At 39.3% G+C, this 25,416-nt stretch overlaps 3 protein-coding genes across 6 annotated transcripts; 2 read left to right on the forward strand and 1 right to left on the reverse strand.

Moving 5' to 3' along the window:
• Window positions 1-850: 850 nt before the first annotated feature.
• On the forward strand, window positions 851-1,742 carry LOC108097906. Its single transcript, XM_017200443.2, has 2 exons — window positions 851-1,107; window positions 1,175-1,742. The coding sequence occupies exons 1-2, from the start codon at window positions 910-912 to the stop codon at window positions 1,376-1,378; spliced, it is 402 nt and encodes a 133-aa protein (XP_017055932.1). The 5' UTR covers window positions 851-909; the 3' UTR covers window positions 1,379-1,742.
• Window positions 1,743-3,821: 2,079 nt separating this feature from the next.
• LOC108098157 (moonshiner) lies at window positions 3,822-24,653 on the forward strand. 4 transcript variants are annotated; one of them, XM_017200893.1, is made up of 3 exons: window positions 3,822-4,331; window positions 22,493-22,555; window positions 22,610-22,718. In XM_017200893.1, the coding sequence occupies exons 1-3, from the start codon at window positions 3,867-3,869 to the stop codon at window positions 22,619-22,621; spliced, it is 540 nt and encodes a 179-aa protein (XP_017056382.1). In that variant the 5' UTR covers window positions 3,822-3,866; the 3' UTR covers window positions 22,622-22,718. The 4 variants fall into 4 exon arrangements, with proteins under 4 accessions (XP_017056382.1, XP_017056381.1, XP_017056378.1 ...); XM_017200892.2 differs by lacking the exons at window positions 22,493-22,555; window positions 22,610-22,718 and adding an exon at window positions 24,297-24,653 and having other exon boundaries at window positions 3,822-4,418; XM_017200889.1 differs by lacking the exons at window positions 22,493-22,555; window positions 22,610-22,718 and adding an exon at window positions 24,297-24,653.
• On the reverse strand, window positions 23,007-23,570 carry LOC108098158. Its single transcript, XM_017200894.2, has 2 exons — window positions 23,348-23,570; window positions 23,007-23,290 (listed from the first exon to the last, which is right to left on the reverse strand). Exons 1-2 carry the CDS (start codon window positions 23,459-23,461, stop codon window positions 23,081-23,083), a joined length of 324 nt encoding a protein of 107 aa, XP_017056383.1. The 5' UTR covers window positions 23,462-23,570; the 3' UTR covers window positions 23,007-23,080.
• Window positions 24,654-25,416: the final 763 nt, after the last annotated feature.

A 25,416-nucleotide genomic window follows, 5' to 3' on the forward strand; every position in this document is an offset into this window, starting at 1 on the left:
TAGATTTTATGAGAAACAACAAAACTTGAAATTTTTATATAATCTTAAAATTCAACTTAATTAAGTTCTGTTTCTAAAGAGGATCAAATCGGTTGAGATTCTTTAGATTTTAGTTTTCAAGCTTTTGCCTTGCAAAATCGCATGGGGTAAAATATTACGTACGTGTATATATATATATGCATGTAGAATATTTTTTTACGTTAAATCTCCATCGAAAATATCAAGTAAACGTAAACAAAGGGTATACAAGCTTCGTATACCGAGGATTTTGTTTCCCTGTGCTCCCAGTGCTTACTTTGATTTTTATAAATTTTATATGGCACACGCCTTTGCCATCGTTTTCACCTGCGTTGCTGCTGCTCACTAATGAAATATGAATTATTAAAACTGTGTTTTCTTTTTGTTTTACTTCATTTGGAGTTCATTATTTTTGGCTGACTGCATTTGGCCCGCCGCGACTGTTGGCTGCTACTTTTGTATTTGACTTTTGGCCTCACCCGTGTTGTCATCTCGGTGAAGGGATTCCGGCGATTTTGACTAATTACGCAGCGGAGCCAATTATTGCGCCAATCTTTTATGCAGAAGTTTCAAGCTTGTTGCCGCAAAGATCAGTGTTGAACAACGTTCTGATGGTCAATCTAGTGCCATGTACTCGATACTTCGATTTTTGGACATCGAATTTCATTGTTCCACAGCTTTCACTTATGAAAATAACAATAAATACTTTACCACAGCTTAACTCATACTTTTTATTTTCGAAAGATAAAAGCAGAATTCAATTTTTTTAATTTGAAAAACATACAAAAAAAAAACCAAAAATATACATGGTATTTTAAGTTATCGACTATAATCGATTGCGTGTCAGCGCTGAAAACCGGCGTCGATTTAAAGAAGTTCTACATCTGTCTCATGCCCAAAGCTCTTAGCCAAGTAAAAATGGAATTTTATTTGGAGCACCTTGTAACCTGCAAAAAGTACCCTCTTCGTTCCGGCAGAAAGGTATTGGGCCGCCACTCCAAGTGCGATTTGGTATTGAAGTATGAATACATGTCACGAATTCACGCCGAGGTCCGAGTGGAACTTGGCAAGGTTCTCATAAAGGAGTTGGTAATATGCGATTTTTATAGCGGAACTGAGTACAATTATAACTGTGTTACTCCTCTACAATCTCTAGAGGGCCCTAAATGGAATTTTTATAAATACTGGGCATCAGCGTATTGGTCCGGACATCGTAGAAATTTTCCCTGGCGACGTAGTTTCCTTCGGTATAAAATTACCGAACGACGTTGAATTTTCGTTCCCGCAAACGTTCGGTGTTTTTCTCCTAAGAGCTGTAGATTCCATTGCTTTAACAAATGGCTCTACATCTGACATATAAAGACAACAAAAAACGAAGAACCGGGACACCACATTAAAAAAATTTGTCAAGAATACAATCCGCTGTGCGATATAAATTGATAAAACCATGGCACTGGAGCGAGTAATTCAAGCATATATATTTATATATGTATATAATACTATATATATATATATTTATATTTTACAATTGACCACTATTATCCACCAGCTTTTAAAGCTGGTCTTAAAATATTGTGAACAAAAAACTAAAATGTTTGTAAAAGAATTATATCAAAGTATATATATCTACATACATTGTTTCTTAAAATATGATAATTTTTGGCCTCTTTAAACAATTGTGTCATCTTTATTTTAATATTAAAAATAGAGAATGAGTGCCTTTATTTGTGCTATTATTTTGATTGGGACTGTTTGGTTCACAAGCCACTTTGCATTCTGTAATCCTTAATGCCTTGTTATTTGTTGCAAACAATTTAGCATGTAATTATGCCAGAAGGTTGGGGGTTTTGCAGTTGATAAGGCTACGTGTGGGGATTTGGGCGACTGTCTTATGACAAGCACCACAATTGGAAATCCTTTGTAGACCACATCGTCATCCCCCAGCAGAAGCAAATGCATTCTGCTCTTAGAATTTTAATTGCGACCGTCACTGACCCAAAAGAATACATAAATGTTTTGTTATACGAATGACAGTCAAACCTGGCTACTCAGACAACTTATCTTAATGGAGATTATATTTTCAATTTCTTCCAATTTAATAACAAATCTTTCTTTTTAAGAATGGTTCTACAACACTCTAATTTGGCAGTCTAAACGAAGGTTCATCATCACCTTAAAAATAATGATACAAATAAAATAATTTTAATTTTAACGCTTTTAGTGTAGACGGCTAGTGACTAATTTGTCACTTTTGTTGTCGCCTCGAAAGGGGCTTTGAATTTTCTTGTTTATTTTCTGTAATTCGCTGCCATTTTTGGGTTCTTTTTTGCCCTTCTGTATTTGGCTGGCAAACCCTTTTCAAGGGCAATTTTGTATTCAAATAATGTTTGACTCGTTGTCCGTCCCTCTTTATCTGTCTCTCTCTCTCTCCCTCTTTCCATTTAGCTGGTGTACGTGTTTGGTGTGCACTGCCCCTTGTTACATTTTCCCCATTTTGCGAGGACCCCGCACTCTTTCCCCACCGGAGGAGCTCTCATTCGCACGTAATTAGCTGTTAATTTGGACTACCACTTGGCAACCGGGCGTGGAATTTACTTTGTAACTTCTCCATTGTTTCGAAATGGGGCGAAGCATTCATAGGGAAAATTATTCTGATTTGCCACAGGAGACGAGACATGGGTTTTTGGAAAGTTTATTAGCTGCGCTTTATGTTTGTTTCAATATGTTTGCTTTTAATTGGTTACGTCTGGATTGGGCATTTGTTTATGAACACTTTGGCTTTTTTCAGGACAGCTTTTAAACGTTGTTCTTAATTGTTAAAAAACATTATTTGGGATCTATAAAAAATGTATATTTGTAGTAAAGAGATTACTTTCTTATATGGGAGTCCCTCTTGCGGAAATCCACTTAAATCCGATGGTTTGTTCCTGAAATCCTTAGTTCATGACTAATTTGTTATTTGCAATGCGAACGTATATGTAAGCTTTATTCATATTTAACGTTGTCAAACAAGTATTTCTAAATACACAAGTATTGCAATAATCCGCCAAAACAGTAGATGATTTGTTTATTTACTTGTCAGCCTTAACTTTTGATAGCCAAAGGCTTAATATGCATACATCTAGAGTGAAGAGGTGGGAAATTATTGACATAATAGATTTTAGATGTTCAATTTTATGTTTGTCAATTTTAAAAGGCAGTCAAGTTTTTAACCTCTCACTTGTGGCTATTAATAAAATTCCGCCAAATTCCCTTCATTTTCTAAAAAAAATAAGGAATTAAGATGATTGACATGTAAACAAAGAAATTGGTGGCTTAAACCAATACTTATCCAGCAATATTTATATGCGAGCGCTGAAGATATGTACTTGCAGTTAATGTTCATTAACCGTTTTACGGTTGTTTTACGCTAACTACAAAATACAAACATATTACTACGAGCTGCAAATCATTTAATTTTTAAATGGTGCTCCTTTGTTTATTCATTGTTTACGTATGTACGTGTCCATTTTTACTGTGAATGTCAAGAATTCAGGGCTGCATAGAAACGTTAAGTTTGGAATGTGGAACTAAGGACACATGTGCAATATCCCATTAATTAAAGAATGTTGCACAATTTAAATGGTTTTAAATAATACACAATCTGCAGGACACAACTGGCTTTTTTTTTAGTTGCAATGTATTGGAAATTAAAATTTGTTCAGCATCTAAGTTTCGCATCATCAAGAAATCCCATCATTCCGTTGGGATCCCCCAAATGATATCGATGTTATCAATCGTGGTATTGATTTTGTTACCACCTCTATATGTGGAAAGCTTTTATTAAGTAACTATTTATTATACAAGAAATGGGTGGTCGCAAGGAGACTTTTAAGCCTACCAATGGCGTGTGGATCGATGAGTCTTGCCATTTTCCCCAGGAAGTGATCAAAGATACAATAAACAGCTTGAGTGGTGACGTGGTAGAGTTTTCCACATCGGAACTGAAATCGCTGAACGTTCTGAAAAGGCGCTGGATGCAAAAACTCGAAGACCAGAATCGTCAGCCGGAATCGAATCCCCGTCCGCCATCGCCCAAGAAACCCCGGAAGAGGACTCAGAACCAGATCTCCAAAAAAGCACCCCCAACGGAGGAAGATCGCGCGGAAACGAACGTCTTCAAATTAGGGGACGACGTGATCGTCGAGAATCGCATCCACATTCCTCGCCTGAATCCAAAATGGCGTATGCGGCACTTTGATATCATGATGCCCGCCAACGTGCTCAAGCGGGGATTACTTAATGATCACTTCAACTGGGAATTGCTCAACCAGGTAATGGAAGCCAACGACCAAGAAGGCACCGCCATTCTCCAGCAGTTTGTGGACAATGTGGTCAAGAAACTAAGTACTTAAGCACAAGTATGCTATGCACATTTTCTATATATATATATATTATTTATATATTACTTATACCTTAAAACAGGAAACAGTTCGAAATGAATTTCAAATTCGCAGCTTTTCTATATATTTTATTCCTTTATTTTATTTAAATATTTTTATACTGTCGTTGAAAATGGATTTTGTTTTATAAATTTCATGTTTTCTTAGCTTAATAAATATGAATTTTATATATTTTTTTTTTTTTTTTGATTGAAGAGCATGAATTTGCTAAAAATGTTACCTCGTTTTGGTTATTTATATTTTTAAAATGTCTATTGGAAAAGTAATAGATAGTTTGCTACAAAGTTATATAGGCAGATAGATAGGTAAAAATACGTTTTTTAGAAAATTGTATTACATATTAATAATTATAATAGATAGATTGCTACAAAGTTATTTAGGTAGATAGATAGGTAAACATACAGTTTTTAGAAAAGCTTATTACATATTTATTTTGAGCAGGTCCTTACTTACTTACCTACTTGACTTAAATATTGAGAAGGTCAGAACTAGCAAGCAATAGAATGGGCCTAACTAAGTTATAAACTTGTTGGGTACCAGTTAAGAAAAATTATTGCAACAGAATTTCTTTTAGTATAAAGCAATTACTGTTTGTTTGCTAAAATTAATTGTTTGGGCTCACAGTTTTACCAGAGCAGTCTCCTTTAAATATTTCAATGATCGTTTTTGCGATAAGCACATCCATCTATCCATAACCAAAATAAAGACCCCCATATGCAATGGGCTAATCTTTGGCTTAAAACGCCGTCATCTAAGCACTTTAAGGACAGCAGCCGAGGTGTCATGTGAGACGTCACGGGGAGGGTAAACATTGGGTAACCCGCCCCCGAAGGACACCTTTCCCGCTCCCGCTGCAGTCCGTGGATCATTGGGACCCCACTGACAAGCAAATTACTTGACCGGAGCCACACCAACCACAAGTCAAGGTATGGCTGGCAACCGTTAACTTTTCCAGCTAATTATAAATGAAATCCGATATCAAAAGGCACACGGAGACACGCCTTTGTGCACCACTTACACTCACCCGCACACACACACATACACCCCCATGTGGGGGGACAGATACACCCACAAAAGCGCACACACACAAACAAACAACCGTCGAACACACAGACAATGTCAATTCATTTGGAGTTCTGGAAGTCGTGGTCTTGGAGTCCTGGAGTCCTACCGGCCGCCAGTCTGTGGTTCTCGGCAAACAAACAAATAATGAAAACAGCACAAAGGGGGCGGGGCTAAGCGGAGGCGGGGGCGGAGCGGAGCGAAGCGGGACGCGATTGTGGGCGTGGGCCGAGAACAAAGTGGAAAATTCATAAAATGTCATTGTCGCTTTATTAAAACGCGCCAAAACCTTCACGATATCCCACTTGCAGCGCCATCTCCCCTTCAAATACAGCTACAGTGTGAAAAAAAGGGGAAACTATTAGGGGATTCTTAACAGAATGTGGGACTAAATCGTATCAGATTGAAATCTTAATATTCTCAACTGGTTTACCAATTTTTCCTCGCTTTAAATAACTTGTTTATATATTTCTTTGTGAGTAAAGTTGTCCATGAAATAAGAATAATATAATGAATGACATTTATTATAACATCTCATTAGCTGCTTCAAGGTTTATAAATATTAATATTTGAACTCCAATCATAAATTTATAGAATATCACGCTTTGCTTTATGAAACTCATTGCTTACTCATGAATAAACATTATAAGGTAGTAGGTTATAGACCTTTTCAAACTGTTTGCTTCTGTTCTGCACATTTTTGGTCGCAGTGTACACACACATAGATGTCAGTGGTGGCACAACGAAGGGGGTGCTTGGGGAGCTGTTAGGGGGTTGAAGGTTGGGTGCCAAAGTGGGTGGGTGCTTTGGCAAATTGGGCGGACGGCGACGTTGTCTGCTTTTCCATCGACAGCTGTTGGCGTCATTTACAAAAGCTTTTTGGCCGTTTTATGGGATTTTGCAACAGTTTCATTTTCATTTTGCGCAGGGCGCACACACACATCCTGGGGAAGGGGAAGGGGGAGGGGGCAGCCCGAGGGGGCAAAGGGTGAGCAGTTGGGGGAACCGAGGGGGTCGCATAATGCCGCCATTAGAAGTTGCCGCCAAGCACTTGCTAACGCCAAAAGATGATGATGAGCAGCAGCAGCAGCAGCAGCAGCAAAAGCAAAAGCAAAAGCAATAGCAACAAGGACCATATGTGTATGCAGTGGCATTTCCAGAAGGGGACTTCATATTATCTAATTTGATAGTTTTTCTTTTATCGTAATTATAATGCGAAATAAAAAGCATACAAACAATTACATTACACAGCAATTTAGAACGAATTTAGTGATCACAATCAATTTAATAAATAAATTGATCAAGTTTGAAAACAACCGATTCCTAAACTACGATTATTTCTGTCTATGCTCCTCATAAATATACCTAATATAACAATTTTAATTAGTAATTTAATTTAATTCAAACAATATTTGAAATATTTGAAGTAATATAATTCAAATCTTATATGAAACATTTCCAACATTCATTTATATCGAAGCGGCTGCTCAAATCCCTTAAATTATACAAACCCCCTAATAATGTCCTGCGAACGCCACTGAATGTGTGTAAGCGGGATTGCAAATGTGTGCTATGCCGTTTTTGTATCTGTATCTGTGCGATGTTGCGACAACGATAATAGCTCCAACGTTTGTTGATTCGTTTGCCGTCTATGTGTGTCTGCCTCCTCCGATCCACCGATTTTCGCCCGTTCTTCACCCCAAAAACCAGTTCCCCTTGCCCATTTTCTGGGCGTCGTCATCGTTATCGTCAGCGTCAGCGTCATATTTGAACTTTTAATATTGACGCCATTTAACACGTTCTGGTGGAAATTTTATAAATGACTCTGTCTGTCGGTGGCTCCCTACTTTGCCCTTTGGCCCCCAGTAAGCGACAACCTTCGATCCCCATCGATGCGACAAGGAGCCATCCTGATAATAATAGTGCATGATGATGATGATGATGATGATGATAGCCTTGATTATGCGGCTGATTTAGGCTGTGAGTAGTGTGCGAATGTTTTTCGCTGTTTTCTCGCCTTGCTGCAGTTCATCCGATAAGTTACCCAATTGTTGTGGCCACGCTATAGATAATTGAATAAAAGGCATAATTTAAAAACTTTTCGTATGGGGTTTGATTGTTTGCGAAGCTTAACCCATTGAAAATAATTCAATTTCCTGTGATTGCCTCTGTTAGAGTTCTATTTATTTACAAGGCTCTATGGCATCAACACGAATTGCCTTCTGAAAATAGAATAAGGAAAAAACATGTTGTTAATTGGCTGATTTCTTGGTCTCCTTTCGATCCTGATCTCCCATCTCGTTAACTTAGTTTCAAGTTAAGTATCTTGAGGATACCTCATTCAATCCGTCAGAAGTCACTTGCGGCTTTTAGGTTGGATTGTCTGCGAATTAGCTGGAGAGCAAATCACTTAAAGCGACCGCGCAGCTCAATCACAGCAACTCTAGGACTTTTGGGGACAGATGACGTCAGGACATTGGGACAACAGGACATCACGACATCAGGACATCAGGACACGACAGCGGAGTCACTATCGAATGTCAGGAGTGTGTGGCATCTTATAAATCGATATGAGTGTCTGTTGCACAGACAGCGACTGAGACAGAGACAGGAAGTTGGAGATGGAGATGGAGTCTGAAGTTCGATCGTTACTCCCGCCGAGAACAGAGGCTTTCCTGGTATACACTGTCAAAAATTAACCATTCATTTACACAACATATCATAATCATGTTGATAAATTCAAAAGAAGAAGCATTTAACGTTTCTATTTTTTTTGTATTGTATTATATCTATATATTTAGTTTTGGGACTGCATCCAAAATTATTTCATGTTGTAAAACCAAATATTATTTTATTGGATAGATAGAGGCAATGCTCTGGATATAGCATTTTTCCAGAAATATTACTTTATATTAACTTACCAATAGTGATAATTGCTTTAACATCAATTGTCTTTGGTAAACACAAAATCTTGAATTTTTCTGTACCTAGAAGGAAAAGAAACATTGTAAAGTATATATAAATGTTAAAAGCTAGTTAGTTTTTGTCCGTGTGCAGCAGTCAGGGGTGCAAATGGGCGCAGGGGCTGTGGCATCGCGTCATCTTGTCAAATATTTCGCGCTAAATTAACACGACAGCGCGCCCAAATGGAGTAAGAAGATGTCAGCCGGGCCGAAAGGACAGACCTGGCACAGAGTCGCAAGTTGCAAGTGCCGAGTCCTCAAAGGACGAGAAAAAAACGTACAGCTCAAGTGGTGCAGGGGCGTTGCAAACGGGGGTCTGAACGGTGGACGGGGGCGGGGGCGGGGGTGGCTTTGGTTGTGCCATGTGCCTTCTCCTTTGCACATACTCGTACATAACTCAAATAGCGACGCAGTTGTCTGCCCCGACTGTATGTGTGTGTGTGTGTGTGTGTGTATCTGTGTGTGTAAGTGCATAATTTGTTGGCTTTGTGCAACACCCTCTCGAGCACCCGCTCTTGCCACACCCCTTTTACCCCCTGCCCACCAAAAAGGCAGACGAAGCTTTGCAGACATCAAGACAGGCCAAAAGTCGCTTGCTCGGCCAGGACATTTAGCCACTAGTTCGGAGTCGAAGTTAGCATGTCCCTAAAAGTTTAGTTATGCAAATTTATTAACTGAAAAACTTGTCCAACACGACACTTGTCAAGATCTCGAATAATAATAATATTTTGTAATATCAGTATCTCAAAAAAATAAAAAGGAATTCAAATCTAATTTTTGCCGTACAAGCTGTATTTTTATATTCTTATTAAGACCCCACTAACTTTGGTTAAACAGAATAGGATAATTACCAAGGAGAAAGAGGATAACCAATAACTGTTTTTTATATTTAATATAATATTTTATAATATAAAGTCTTTAAAAATGCGTGTTTAGGAAATCAAAGACAAATTAATTTATTAAGAAGGGTCTGATAACATCAGTAAAAGTACAATTAAATAGAGCTTAAAACACTGTTACCACATTTTTAAAACTGTTTTTTTTTTTAAGTTGCTATATATGAACCTCCAAAGGATTTGAGTTTTTTCCCGTATTTAAATAAGCCCACGAAAGGGTATCGAAAAGTATAAAAGGACAAGGAAAGGACAGGGAAGATGCTCGCAACAGCTGCCGCTTGCAAAAGTTAACACTAACTAAGGACAGATGGGAAGACAGAGAGGACTTGATAGACAGAAAGAGACAGCAGCAGTGCGGAGGGACAGAGACAGAGACAGGGCGAGCGACACAGACACGGCATATTATTAAAAATGATAGCAGCAATTTAGGCGCCGGCGTAATTAAAATTAGTCAACCTAATGATGCATCATCATCATTATCAGACAGCAGTGGCAACGAGTTAAGACTGCCACATCTCTTCTCCACCACTTTTCCCACTTGATATAAATTCTTTTAATTCTGAAAAAGTATATAATATTTGCGAGAGAAAAAATAGCAAATAATCTTTGTATGCAACGAAAGAGTACGAAACTTTAACACTCTAGTTATTTTGTTTAGTTCATTGTCCAATATGTATTTTATATGCAAAAGTAAAAATCTATCACTTATTCGAACTCATAAAACTTATATTTCGCAACATAAATTTTCCATTTTCAACCTCTTAACCCAACTCTCAAATTCTTAGGCACATAAAGTTGAAAGTTGCGGAAATCTGCGGTCATAACTCTTTACTCTATAAGCCAGTTGTAAGTACATAATTTTCTTGCATTTATCCCCCGTTCGATGACGTCATTATGGGGGCCCATATGGCGCGAAAAGTGCGTTGTAAGGGGCGGGGAACTGGGTGTAGAGCACCCAAGGACGCATTAAAAGCCAATAACAACATCCGTGATGAGCATGAAATTAATTTACAGAAAGCACTTGATGGGCTTATTGACAGACGCGCGGGCATCGCACATTTATAGCTGGCCATGTTTGCTCTAAAACTGTTGTGCCAGACTGTGAAAAAGGGCGGCGAGGTGGCGATATACTCGTCTATATACATAGTATAGAGGGATATAGGGGATGCAACAATAAACAGACGCACACTTATTAATTAAAAGCATACATTAAGGCCACACTCACCCACGCAGACGCACACAAGGAAAGGCGCTTTATGTGCGACCAGAGCATAAACCCCATAAAATCCGTACACTACGACAGTCTTTTAGGTGCACAACAAAAAATGAGTGGAAGTGAGCGAAAATTGTACAGAAATGAGAAACTATTAAAAATATAAAGGAAATCAATGGTTTATGTTAGAGGTTTGGTCTTCAGAGGTTTGAAACCGCTTAACTTAAGAAGTGAAAATATTGTAGCATACTTTTGGACACCTTTTTGAGAGGTTTCAAATCTCTAAGGATCTTTGTGAAAGGTTTTATCGATGTGACATTAACTACATTATTAAAATATTGATATTTTACCATTCTATGTCGGGAAATTACATTTAACTATATTTCAAATACCTGAGTAAGCACTGTAATTCTCTACAATTATTTTCCTAGCTTGTTTGTTAATACTTATTTAGATTGACAGGATTTTTTGGCAGTGTCTGGTTATAGCAACATTTGGTGAGCATATTGAATCGCCTTCTTGGCCTTTTCGGGGATCGGAATTGGCTTTGGTTTTGGCTTTCGCTTTGGTTTTGGGCTTGGAGCTCATAAAAATTGGCTTAGAGCGTCGACTTGTGTGTGTGTGTGTGAGCATGATTGTTTATATGGGCCATTCACCATTAAGCGAGTTGAAAAGTTGACATTATTTTTCGTTTATATTTAATCATAATTCCAATTAAAATTGCCTTTACGACACTGCCAACAATGACGAGGGAATGCATCGTAAAACTGCTAGTGTGATGACTAGGGAAATCTCATCGGGGAAGTTACTGGTAATTGCGGGGGGTTCAAGGATCAGCTGGGATAGTGAGGGGTTAAGCCATTATATGCAGCTGTGCGGGTTAACGAGAGGGAAAAGTCTGGGAGAAATTGGGAAATTTAATAGTTCATTACAAAATAGCGGGAAAGCAACATAAAATACTTAGCAGTCCCGTTAAAATGTGAGCAATGGCTTTTAAAATGAAATCTCCTTAATTTTCACAAATGAAAACCTTTATTAGTATTTTATGATCAATTTCATGTCATGTTTTTCTTATAACGATATTGATCCCATTTATCTGGTTAATCGATATCTATTTAATCGGCAAAATTGTCTTTTGAAAAAGCAATAAGAAGTGTGACTAATTTAATTGATCCACTATAAATCAATCCGTATAAAAATTGTTTGACACCTCTCCACATTCAAAGCCTTTCACATTTCATTATGCAAATGCAAGGCTTTGATTAATCTTCGATAACGATAACTTAGCTAGTAATAGGTTGAAAGGGGCACTTGCAGAATTCAAACAATTGCAGCACTAATGCAAATGGAAATGATTATCTGATTGTGATGCTGCAGCAAGTTAGTGGGGCAGGTGAAGGCGACGAGGCAATGAGACTGTGGCACAGGAGTCAATAAAGGATCAAAGGAGAATCCAGAATGCAGAATGCAGAATGGAGAATGGAAAATGGAAATCGACAGCGTCAATGGCTGTTTTCATTTTATTTGCCTGCTTTATTTATTTTCTAATGATTTATTTATCTCTTACCCTTTGAGGTTGTATCTGTGTGTCCGTAGCTATATTTCTAGCTCTAACTGTATCTGTATCTGATTCGTCGCCTTTGGCTGTACATATGCACTTGTTTCCGCACTCAGCCTCTCTATCTGTATCTGTGTATCTGTATCTGTATCTGTATGTGCGATTTGACTTGCACACATGGCACGTACCGTACCGGACAACATGCAACGAAATACAAATAAATATTTTCGCAACAGCTGCAGTTGAAAATAACCATGAGCCGCACACACTCCATGTATCTGTGCCATAAAAAGCGCCTCCTATTCATTCAGATGCATGCACTTGCTTGCCACCCCCGACGACCTCTGACCTCCACTACCCTCTGCGCTACTGCCCCTCTGCCCCTCTAATCCCCTGCTAATAGTGGCCAAACCCCCGCCCCTGCGGTCATTGCATTTGCGGGCAGTTCAATTAAATTTTCCCAGTTCAATGCATGCGGGTGGCCCACTGACAGTACAAATCGGGGGTGGATGTCCTGCAAAAGCATTTCTATCACTTCATATTTCTTTCTATTCGGTAGGCCCCTCACCACTCACCACTCACCTCCCCCTCTTCCCATCCCCATTTCCATTTCAATCCACATTCCCACCCCCCTTGATCTCCTCGGGGGCTGGCTCAATTAATTTATTTGTTTATTGCATTTCATGCGCCATATTTAAATCATTGAATCCGGGAGTCGGGGGCTCAGAGTTCAGAGATATGGGCGCACACACACTCGCATCGTTTATCATTATATGGCCTATTAATTACCAAATACCGTTCGCCAGTCTGCACCCCTCCTCCCCCAAATGGTGACTACTATGTTTCCCCATTCAGGGGTATATTGCATTCGCGATGATACGGAATAGGGAACAAGTGGATGCCAAACGGATGTTGACTTTTCGATCTTGTTTGCAAGCGTGGCACAGCGTTTGACTTTATAATTTTTATAAATATCCCCTATCACAAAATGACTAATGTTTGAAGTCACAAATATGAATGCAGTAAACTATGCAACTAAATATTTTTTTGGTTGTTGAATTCAGAGCAACTCATAAATGTTTTATTAAACCCCCCACACAATGAATATTTAGTGAAGAACTTATTTTTGTATAGATACTGCAAATATTTAAATTAAATTAAATATTTAAATTCTTTTGTTTTTGATGAAAGTGGTTCAATGACCAAGTTCTGTAAGCACTTTCCGAGTGCCTAGTAATCAGTCAGTCGATCCTGGAACTATCCTAGGCACCCTAACTCCCATTCCAAGCATTCTTCAGGATTTCCGTTTGTTATTACATTTAAATTGTCAAATATTTGCAGCGAATTTCGATAAATCTGGGTTAGCGGGTATCCGAAAGTCTCAATATTGGCCATTAGGTTCTTCCTTGTTTTCAAATTGCATTTGCACTTGTTTTTATGGCTTTGGCCGAGGTCCTGGGTCCTTGGTGCTTGGTCGCAGGATCTGCTTTTGACCAGGCAATGCAAGTGCAGCTGGCGCCGTTCCGGGAGCTCCTGCAGGAAAAACCAGGAGCAAAGTGCGGGCATGGCGATGGAGATACAGATGGAGTTTGAGTTTGGAGTTGGAGATGGAGATGGAGTTGGAGATGGAGATGGCTCCTCCTTTAGATGTTGCTGTTGTGTCTGGCGCATTTCACATGATAAATGATGCAACAGACTAAACGTTGAAAATCGCTGCAACGAGGGCGCACTGCAGAAACGAGGCATCCACAAGCCTCGGATGAGGATAACGATAAGGATGGAAACGGGAATGGAAATGGAAATGAAAACGGTCGGAGGATGGGGCGATGGTGATGCAATGGCCGGGCCGCCTAATAAGCCAACACACCAGAGCGTGACAAAACAAACAAATTGATGGAATGCCAGGCATAATAAATAATGACTTGCGAACCCAGGAACAAAGGCCAATAATAAACTTGGACCCAGTCCAGTCTGTCCTATTTTATCCTGAGATATGTGAGAGAAATCATTCCGGACAGTTGGCCACTGATTTTGTAAAATGGCAAACGCTTGGCTTCAAAATTCCACTCGAGTGATTAGTCAGTATGGTTCAAATTGTGTGGAATTAACATGTACTTGTGTCTTTTGTGGCGGAAGCCTTCTTTGCTAGAAAGCTAATTGTTTATTAGCTTTAATTTATATATTAATTTGATTTGCTGTCAAATCAATTCAGCCAATGAATTCCCATTTTAAAATCACACAAGTATCAGCTTTGCAATTTGACTTTGTAAATATTACTTTGTATTGTTATAAAAATATTTAGCGAGTTCATGCAACATATACTGTTCAGTACTTTAGGCTCCTTTGCAATTTTAATTTTAATTTTGCATCGGTCAGAGGATAAGTCGGATTTCAGAGCACTTTTTATGCCCCGCTCAGTGTGACTGGCATAAAAAAGGGCTCGCAAAAGTCGTCATTAAGCCGGGACCATAAAAAACATATAGACCATGTGCCGGACAATGCTCTTAGTCGCTTGAAAACCTTTAACAATTTGACACATGATTGTTCACATTTCGGTTATCTTGCCATATACCCTTGCCCCTCCCCCTCCCCCTCCGAAATCCCCCTCCAATTTATAGGACGAGCGTAACGTGCACTTCCGGCTGCCTAAAAATAGATGCAAAATTATTAAGAGACAGTTTGGAGCCCTGAACTCACATTTTCTACACTTGCGGTCAAAATTATAGCAAATATAACTAGTTACTTTTAAATACTGGTCTACCAAGTAACTGTTTTAAAATAAATACATATATTTTCCTATGATAAATACTTTTCTAATCTATAAAATCGATTCATTAAAGGTGGGAATAAATTTAAAGTTAATTGACTTGCTTACTTATTTCGACCAAATGATAATAAAATTAAGTTTTAAAGTTTAAGAAAGGATCAGAAGTTTATAAATAAAAGTATTGCAAATATTTACTTTAAGAATATTGCGTAATTAAAATAAGTCTTAAATGTTTGTTATACTAAAAAACAAACAATGAAAGCATATATTTAAATAGATTCGGAAACCCTGTTTTCACCTCGCTTTTATTATTTTGAACGCGGTTGTAAATTCGTACAACATTCGGATGACAATGGGGCGCGAAGAGAGTCCAAAAAAATGTTCGAACGCATATTGTTAACAAAGGTCAGGCGAGGAAGGGGGGTGGCTATGGGCGGAGGGGCGTGGCGGGGCGAAATCGGATATGTGCACAACAATACACACACACTCTTGTGGGGCACACGACAAATTCCGCTCGACCGGCGTACATACATATGCAAAATGTATAATTAACCATACACACACGTACACACACACTTTCGGAGGCGTGGAAAATGGGCGGCGGGGGTGTGGCAGGGGCAGGGGGCGGGGGGCGGGGTCACATCGGGTGGCAGCAACAAAAGAAGAACAAGGAACGAAGCAGCGAGGGGAGCGGAAAGGGGGAAATGTTACGGCCGTTTACACAGCCAGCCGGGCACTTCGACCACGCTCCGTCCTGATCCTGCCACTCCTTGCCATCCTGCCACTCCTGCCCCTCCAGCCGCTCCCTCCAGTTCATCCTCCTCGGCCGGACATGGCCGGCAAGGCATTGAATATTTTGACTTTCCGCAATACCCTGCCGAAATCTGCCAACAACCGATTGTCCATGAGGTTACGAATACTAATTCATGGTCACAAAACATTGTTAATTCAACAAGTTTTTAAAGAATCGTATTAAGATGGGGGTTACAAACATTTCTAAATGTTTTTAAATTAAGAGGTCCATAGGATAAATGTTAAAATACAATACATTGTTTTTCAGAGCATTAAGTACTTTCAAATTTCTATAATTTTAAATCTGTAGACCATAGACCTTATTTCTTTGAGCTCTGTTCTATAAACAAAATTTAATTTTTGAGTTAGTATTAAAATACTTTTTAAATGAAACTAGATAAAATGGAATAATTAAAATTCAATTTCGAAAATAAAATAAAGACATAAAATAAAATGTAATATATTTCGAAACATATTGCAATATTCTTTCCGACTGATTTAAATAAAATTTTAGAATGGTACAAATTTAAGTGTCACTCCGATGAATAACAATAAAAATTGTCCCAATATTGGTGAAGAAATATTAAGCATTAGGTTAGGATTTCCAGAGCATCCACATATCGTGTTCTGTATCTCAATAATTGCTTCCATTCACCCTGTGTCCCTTTTACGAGTGCAACCTGTGCAAGTGTGAGTGTGAGTGAAGGTGGCAGTGGCAACAATGAAACGGGGAAAATGTTGCTCATTTTTTGTCGGTCCTTCCGTCCATCCAGGCACTCCGCCTCCACTGCTGAATTTTTGCCCCGGCCATCGTATCGTTCTGGTGATGTTTGGTCCAGTGGCTGCTCCTTTGGCCAATGTTGCTGCTCCTGCTTCTGCTCCTGTTCCTCCTGCTATAGCTGCTGCTGCTGCTGCTGCTGCTGTTGAATGCTGTGGTCAGCATTGCCGCTCCACCTGCTTCCCCGTTTTCGCAAAAATATGGAAACATTTGGCACTAATTGCATGTGCTCAGCAGCAATGTTGCTGCCGTAGCTGTTGCTGTTGCTGCTGTTGCTGCTGTTGGTGTTGTTGCTTTTGGCGTTGCTGCTGCGGAGCGACAGTTATGACAGCGGCAATGGAAAATGGAAGCGTCGGCGGCGGCTGCACAAAGCACAAAAGAAATTGCGCAAAAATCGTTGTAACAAAAGAACAGGACACGCACGCACACATACAAGCCAGCTGCGAAATGGGACAATTGCAGGACATCATAAACGTTTTCCACACATGGAAAAAAGCATTGAATATCAGCGCAATTGGAATGGGTGCCAAAATCTGTAAAGGTTCAAAAGTACCCAAAATTGTATAAAAAGGAACGCCAACCATATTTTAAAATGGGATTTACGTAAAAAATATAACATTGCATACTTTTAAACACTTTTGGAAGTGATTTCAAATCTCTACAGGATTTATCGGATCTATTTTTAAGATTTGTATGTAAAGTCATGGAACATTACTAAAATAGGTAAAACACAACTTACTTAAAATATCTAAAAATAATTTAAAATGTTATAGCTAAGTAATCGCTAGATTTGTAAATCTCTTGTTAACGATTCCTGTTTTCATATTGAAAATAATCTTTTTTAACTTCAAAATTAAGTTAAATGTTTAACTGATGACTTTTCTGAGTGCATCAGAGGGCGAGGCCAAAAATGTGGCTGAAAGGAACAATGAATGAGCAAAAGAACGCGTGTGGCGCGTTTTGTGGAGATTGGAGGGGATTCGCATGGCAAAAGGTCCTCCTGTTGCTCCTGTTTCCATTCTGTTTGCTACTCCTTTCTAATAGTTGTTACACACACGCATAAAAGCCAACGACGTAGCAGTGCACTGCGGTCCCTGAAAGCAAGAAATGAGAAAAAAGCGGGGGGAAAAGTCCGGCGGAAAACTGGAATGTGAGGAGGCGAGGCGACATCCTTGTGAATGACAATGACAAAGGCAACAATCCGCGGCATATGCACGTCCTGTACTCCAGGATATTCCTCTGACCATGGGCTTATTGGCCTTTTTCAATAAAAGAAAAAAAGCCAGCCACTTGCACAAAGAGTTCAGGTAAAAAAGATGGCCAATTATGGACCAATTCCTGGCTGAAATTGGCCGGGACTGAAACATAATTTAACATCATTAGTGACTTTTAACCAGATAATATATTGTTATTTTCATGGTAAAAAGGACAGGGATTTGCAATCTAAAAAGCACACTTAATAAATTTAAATATATCCCATTGTTATAGTAGCAATTAAATAATGTTATTACTTAATATTTAACTTTTATAATTTAATTTTTGATTGTTTGAAATCAATCGAATTTAGTTAATTAAATCTTTATAAATTTTATAAATCTTTATTATTTCTTTTTAAAAACCATTACTCTGTGTAATCAATTTTTGTACAAGGTATTTTAGTTGTTGATCGCAAAAGCCTATCCATCCAATGATAATGGCTAATAACACCTCGTTTTCACCAATCTAATCGCTGATTGGATCGTGAAAGCCTTCTTAAGACCTCTCCAATAACCATTTACACTTCCTGTGGCCGGGCATTCACCTGTAACCTGTAACCTGTAACCTGTAAACCTGATCCCCCAGTCCATCCAGTTCCCCCCTGGATTTTCGGGCCCCGGAGTCTCTAATTGGTTTCTGCGTTCGTGTGGAAGCGTCTCAAATGATGCTCCTCGAGACAAAGTATTTTTGGCAACGGCAGCCAGGACTCTGCTGCCACTCTTTCGGCAAAAAGGGCAAACTCATTTTGGCCATGAAGAAGACATCAAGGGGGAAAAAAAGAGGCGAAAATTTATTGAAGAGCAAACTCATTTGACTATAACTTATGATTGGATTATCGGTTTAGTATGGCATTTGACAGCAGCCAGCCATGTGAGTGTGGATGTATGTCTGCTTCTGTATGTGTGTGTGTGTGTGTGTGTGTGTGTGCGAGTATCTGTGTGAGTATCTGTGTGTGTCTGTGATAAGACATATGTCTGTGCGCCTAAATGCAGGCTATGCAAGCCAAGCGCCTCAGTGGGAAAGTCATAAATGCGCCGCAGACAAGCGGAAAGATGCTGGCTGACTGTCTCTCTCCAACTGTCTCCGGCTCTTTCTCCTCTTTCCCCCCACCCCCTCCCCCCAATCTTTTCCCCCTCTGTTCCCCCATTTTCTGGCTTGCTCTTTTTGGCCAGGAATTCGTCTGGCTGGCAGACACTGAACAAAATATATTTTATAGAGTCCTTGAAAACAATTAAAATATTTTTTTAAAACGTTAAAACGTTAAACATTTGCAGTTTGACTTTGATATAGATTTCCAATTGGTGCGAAATATTCAAAATGTGGGTGGAAGAAAAATCTCCCCTGTATGTCAGCGGAAATTTGTAAAAATCTTACTTGGTAGCTTTATAGATAGACTTTTTATTTTCCTGCTTGCGACCGGAAATATGGAATATGTAACATATTGAGGGGTCAACAAATTGAGCGAAACGATAACGAAAATTTCAAATGCAAATGTTCAGATTGTTCAACCACAAACCCTTAGGAGAATGTCACTTTGAAACCGGTATAGAATTGTTTCATATCACTAGAAAATCTTGTAAAAATCTGACATATGGCATATGGTATTGACTGACGCGTATAGGTATGCTACTTTTAAAATTAAATTAGTCAAGTTATAGGGTCTAGAATTTTGATACAATCCGAAATGAAAGTTTTTGTGTGCCTATTAAAGTTTACGAGATCTACTTTTCCAAGTGCCTAGATAAAAGAAAAAAACAGAAATTATGAAAACTAATAGATTGTAATGTAGTGTATTGTAGTTCTTCGAACAGCTGATCATATTTTTCCGGTGTGCCTGCTACTTGGCCTCCGTCTGGGTCTGGGTTTTTCGTTTTTTGGGTCTCGCTTTGGCTGCTTCATTTGGCCCTGGCAACATGCAACAGCAGCAAGAGCAGTCGGCGCGATTTCTGTATGTCTATGCTCCAGCCTGCAGCCTCCAGCTTCCGAATGCCCCACTGCCATCCCCCAGCATACGTGCCACCCAAGGCACCACTTACCACCCCGCCCCCGTCCGAGTTGCACAGCCCCCCACAGCCCCCCTCTGAAATTCACCCCCTGCGCTTTGTGTGAGCCTGTTAGGGTCTGTTTTATTGCGCCATAAACACGCACTTAAGCACACACACACACACACACACACACACACACAAAACATAACCAAACACAAAAATATACACTGCGACTAAATATGGAAGTCTTCGCAATTCGATGCACCTGAACAATTCAAAGCAAAAACTGAAATGGATTAAGATTTTGTATTTATAGGAATTATAGGAAAGGAATTTTTGAAACATTTCTTATAAATTTAAAATAAAATAATTGTGAGCGACTACCTGTTTAGGTTACTTGTTAAATTTGAAAATGAACTCGTAATTTGATTGAAGACGTTGATTTTCCCCCTGTGTACAGATACTTTTGCATGTATGGCCTAAGTAGTCCCTGTCCTCCTGCCGCCATCTAGTCATAACTTTCGGTAGCTTTTGCAAATGTGTAGCCGAGTGTAAAATTTTGATTTTTCAACCTATACAAACAAAGAAGGAAGATTGAAGAGGGGCATACTGAATAATGGAGGGGATGTGGGGAGCAGAAGAGAGGCGGCCATTTCATAACGATTTGGAGCGCTTCTCCCGAAAACATCGGCAGATAAATAAACAACGTTAATCCCCAAAGGAATAAAGTCCTGTAAAGTTAAACAATCTCCTACATTTTTCACCGATGTAAAAATTAAATACCCAATTTATATTAAAATATCATCATTTAAGAAATTAAATATAATATGCAAGAAGATATATATATAATATAAAGAAGCTGAACAAGGACAATTAGTTAGCCTTCCTGGCTTCCGAGTCCCTGATCAAGCAGATTCCCCGTCTGCTTGGCCCTGGACTGAACAAGGCCGGCAAGTAGGTTCCCTGTATTGCTGTCACATCAGGAGTCCTTGATCGGCAAAATCGGGGAGGTCAAGTCGACCATCAAGTTCAAGATGAAGAGCCACGTGGTCATGAAGTCCGACGAGCTGGCCCAGAACGTCAACCTGTCGATCAACTTCGTGGTCTCGCTGCTCAAGATGAACTGGCAGAACGTGCGCTTCCTGCACATCAAGTCCTCCATGGGAATACATATTATATTATATATAACATAAATAACCAAAGAATCTACCATACTTTTGCCCGCCTCGGAGTTAGTGTTAACATGGTATTACTTTAGAAATGTTTTATTTTTTACGCTTAAGTGCGAACATGCCAAATCTAGTCAGCTATTTGTTTTCATTATTTTTGAAATGTATGAAATTAAAAAAAATTTTTGTAATATGCTTGAAGGCCGAAGAGAACGTTGTTTAAGTTCTCGTTTCGTTTTGTTGGTGGCAAACCTACATGAATTTTCCCCGCGAGACTTGAAGCATAATTCTCTGGTCTAATAATACGAGTAGGTCAAAGGACCTCAGGCTGAACGGTGCACTTCGCCGGGGCTTTAATGCATTTAGATGGGGCAAATGAGATGTCCTTGCTCCTGCTCCTGCTCCTTTTCCGGGCTGCGTTGCCAAGTGTCGTGCCATGAGAGACGCAAAAATCTCGGCATAAACTAATTATGTCTGCTTTTTAGGCGCTCAGGCAGGCGAACATTCGCACACATACGCACAGCCAAGTGAAGATATTGAATTTCCAAGTGAAATTTGCCTGCAGGAAAAGCTGCTGGCAGATTCAACAAGTTTCGCTTGGGTATATCGTTTTTACACCTCGCTTGCGGCCAAATTTGTATCGCCCGTTTTTTTTCCAGGATAACAAAGAATGTGTAGGTTTTTTTTTTGCCATTCTATTCCAATCGAAAGCTGAAGTTGTTGCCGCTGGGGAAGCAATTGTTTTTGAGTGGATTTTCAACTGGCCTCCTTGGCGATAATTGGTTATACTTCGGTTATCCTTCGACTGTTAGCCAAGTTTCACATGTCTGTTATGTAAGCAGGACTCTGCGAAAATAACAGTGTTTTACACTCCCGAAAGAGAGCCAGGATAACAGGGACGCTAAAAGTGAAAGAGAGACAGTAAATAAGAGTGATAGTAACCCCTGGCGGCGTAAGGACACTCTCTTAACTTAAATATAACAGTTTCGCTTATTCTTTTTACCGCAACCTTTCTTCTTCTTCGTTAATGGGTTTTTAACTTTAAAAAATTTTAAAATATTTTTTTTGTTATTTGTTAATATTCCTTAACATTTTGGTAAAAATATACATATATTTAATTTATTTCAATAAACAGAATCCTTTTAGTTGGGACACTTACCGCCCCGTATAAGAGTGTCCTGCCATTAAACACTGGAGCACTTGATTAGCGTCAATTTCATGTAACCCGACAATCAATTTTCATTTTCTGAACCTCTTTTTGGGGCGTTCTCTTATTCTTTCTCTTTCGACAAACGACGCACGCGCACAACAAAACGGACTTTATGGCTATTTTATAACAACCAAAAATATCTGACCGGATTTCGGAGTTCGTATAAGACTTTATTGTGAAAACAGACTTAAGGACAAAGGATAACCTCATGTAGCAAATTCCCGTATTTAAATCGAAAGAAAATCGTTATAAAAAATAAATATTCTATTCTTATCGTAGTTTTGTTTCGTTACATTTTGTATAACCACTATTTTTGTTTTTTGCTTCCAATTTTACTGTATAAAAAATTTGTTTCGATATAATCCCGTTATTGGTGGAACAGAAGTCCAAAGGGAGCTGTGTTTATATTGGAGAAGTAGCATTCTATTTTTACGAGCCACGTCAGGTATGTTTTGAAATATCCTTTTAATTGGTGCTGACTGCGCTCGTTGTTATCCAGATTTGGCCGTAAGCAGAAAATAAGTCAAGGTCAACAGGGAGGCCTGCTCTGCCTAAAAAAAACTGCGCGCAAACTTCAGCACACACACAGGCATGCACGCATAACCTCACACACACAGGCCTGCGTGCATAACCTCACACACACAGGGACATAACCTTTGGCCGTATCTAGGCGCAGGCGCCCCATCCTGGCAGCAGTTTTGTCGGCAGTAGCGGAGTCGAATTTAAGGAAAATTTCCCTAACGTCAGCAGCGTTTTTAAAGTTCAACAAGAATATCGTCGCCATGGATCACTAACACCAAAAATAAATTTTTTTTTTTCAAAATGAGAAAATGAAAGTATTTTTCTTGTATAATAAAAAAGAGGAGTTTTACAGAGTAAAACAATAAGGGCAAAAGTTATAGTCAACTAATTGTCACTGTTTATTCAAAAACTAGTACAAAAAACTTGGCCAAAGAGACACATAAGCCTTTTAGCCAGTCATGCGGCACGATACCCGAAGATATCCCTCGATTCTACCAAATCGCAGCTTCACAACGCCGTTGATGGCATCCCGACAGGTGATTTGAACCGGACCGCCAACCCGCATTCCATTCACGGATACAATGCCAACGCGACTCTCGTTGACCAAGAACAATCCCTTCTCGCCTAGGGTTAGGCTGGCATGGTACTTCTTTACCGACTTTAGGGGTTTATTCAGATATTAGACATGAGATTGGGATCAGTTGGAGAAACTCGCCTTATCGGAGGTGCAGAAGTCCAGACTCTTGTCGTCCACATTGCTGCCAATGCGCCACACTTGGTAGGTGTGCAACACCTGGGTGGGTCGATTCTTGAAGGTTATACTGGCCATATCGCCTATCCCAATTGTCCCGATTATCGGCAATGCTTTTGGGGTTTTATTTTTATTTTTATAATTTTTCCCGAGAGCTGTATTCACCTAACAGAGTCTAATTTCGATGTGCTGGTGATAACGTATTCGGTGACGAGATAGTTGATTCTATAGATTTTGGCATGGCCAACGTAATGCGGTTCAGATTTATCAATAACTACTTCTGTGGAACTAATGTCGTCGGACAAACGGAGCTGTCAAAAGCATATAGGACCGTTAAGTTCCTCTCATTTACCAGTAAATTCCGAAGACCCATTACCTGAGCCTCCAAAATAGGCATGGCTGGAAGCATAAAGTTTTATCCCTGATGTGATACTTCCTTAAGGAAATATCTCCGATTTCGGAGACTCAGGTAATGGGTCTTCGGGATTTACTTGTAAATGAGAGGAACTTAACGGTCCTGCTGGTCAAAGGCAGCATAAAAAATGTGTGCAAAACAGAGGATCCAGAATGTGAAATTTAGGTCGCAGATTTAATCAATCAAGAAATACCTAAAGTATATTTGCACTCTCGCCAGCCCAAAGTAGCAACAGATTTCAGCAAAGCGGATTTACTTGTAAATGAGAGGAACTCGAAGGTCCTGCTGCAGATGGTCAAAGGCACCACACTTACAGTGTGGCCGTACGCTGTAAATATCACGGTGAATGGTCGTTTGCGTGCAAAGGATAAGCATAAATAATTGATTTTCAAGATTATGTAGCTGTTAGCCAAAATGAATTCTGTGTATCTAAAATTTAAATAATACTAAAATGATAAATATGATAAATAAAATGATAAATATTTACTCACCGAACAGGTTTTTGTAAGGACGCACACGCGATTACCAAAGAGAGGGCCCGCACACCTTATCGCTTATCGCATACTTTTCGTAGAATATGTCTACAGGATTCCAATAACCAATTTTAGGTTCGAACAAACTCGCAAGAAAGTCTATTGGCATTTATTGACTGTGAACTCTGGACACCCAGACCCAGTAAGAAATGGACTCCCCTACTTCCGAGGTGGCCTCACCCTCGCTTGCGATGACTGGTCCATTCGTTGGACTTGAAGATCGCATCGAATCCTACGACTCAAATTAATTAATATAAACACGATGCAAATACATAATTGTAAATTATTACAAAAACTAAAAATAAATGTCTATGCCCAGAAATTCCTTCTGTGTAAACATTTCGGGGGAGCGTCCATTCCCGCGCAACATTATCCATTAAGTAGCGCGCTACATGGACATACTGTACTTGCCACAACCAACTATTCCAATTAGTAGCGCCATTGCGAAGACAGTGCGCAGAAACTGACGGGTAATCCGGCAAATATTTCAATCTTCATCAAGGGCTCCCTCAGAAAGGGGGAGTGGCACGGACTGTATATACATATATATACTATATATATCGAGATATCGGGATGCGGTTGCTTGGGACGTGTCACGGCGACTGCTTGGCTATAAATTTGTATTCAAAATGGATCCCCAAATGAAATTATCGACCACAGACAGATTTCAGACGTGGATTCAATTACAAGGCATGTGGGCACTTGGACACTGAAGGAGGCTTGTGTGGGTTAAGGCAGCCTGCGGGGGTTAAGTGGGGGAGGGGGTTTGCCCGGTTGGTCTTTGTCTTCTCAACTGCACAAATACATATGCATAAATTTCAGTCGCTATTTACATAAATGCGAGAGTTGGCGAGTGGGTGTGTTATGACATTTGCTTACGAAATGAACATCATTATCGGGATACTTGGACTTAACATTTGCCCACACGCGCTAATGTGCACTTTAAAAAACAACGGCAAATAATAAATGTGTTACAATAATAAGGTACAGTACAATATATTAATATATAATGTATAGTATTATATAAAATAGTAATGAGGTATAACTATAAATAGTTAGTTTTAATATGCATTGTATTTTTGTAT

Source organism: Drosophila ficusphila, unplaced genomic scaffold, assembly GCF_018152265.1.
Source record: "Drosophila ficusphila isolate 14025-0441.05 unplaced genomic scaffold, ASM1815226v1 contig_197, whole genome shotgun sequence".
NCBI classification, from domain to species: domain Eukaryota; kingdom Metazoa; phylum Arthropoda; class Insecta; order Diptera; family Drosophilidae; genus Drosophila; species Drosophila ficusphila.

Excerpts from the sequence above, each read along its gene's own strand:
- LOC108098157 (XM_017200889.1), top strand. The coding sequence starts at position 3,867 with ATGGGTGGTCGCAAGGAGACTTTTAAGCCTACCAATGGCGTGTGGATC. Across the intron at positions 4,332-24,296 it reads ACTGGGAATTGCTCAACCAG|GTTTTTGTAAGGACGCACAC; the intron begins GTAATGGAAGCC and ends CTCACCGAACAG.
- LOC108098158 (XM_017200894.2), bottom strand. The coding sequence starts at position 23,461 with ATGGCCAGTATAACCTTCAAGAATCGACCCACCCAGGTGTTGCACACC. Across the intron at positions 23,291-23,347 it reads ACTTCTGCACCTCCGATAAG|TCGGTAAAGAAGTACCATGC; the intron begins GCGAGTTTCTCC and ends AAACCCCTAAAG.
- LOC108097906 (XM_017200443.2), top strand. The coding sequence starts at position 910 with ATGCCCAAAGCTCTTAGCCAAGTAAAAATGGAATTTTATTTGGAGCAC. Across the intron at positions 1,108-1,174 it reads AGGTTCTCATAAAGGAGTTG|AGGGCCCTAAATGGAATTTT; the intron begins GTAATATGCGAT and ends TACAATCTCTAG.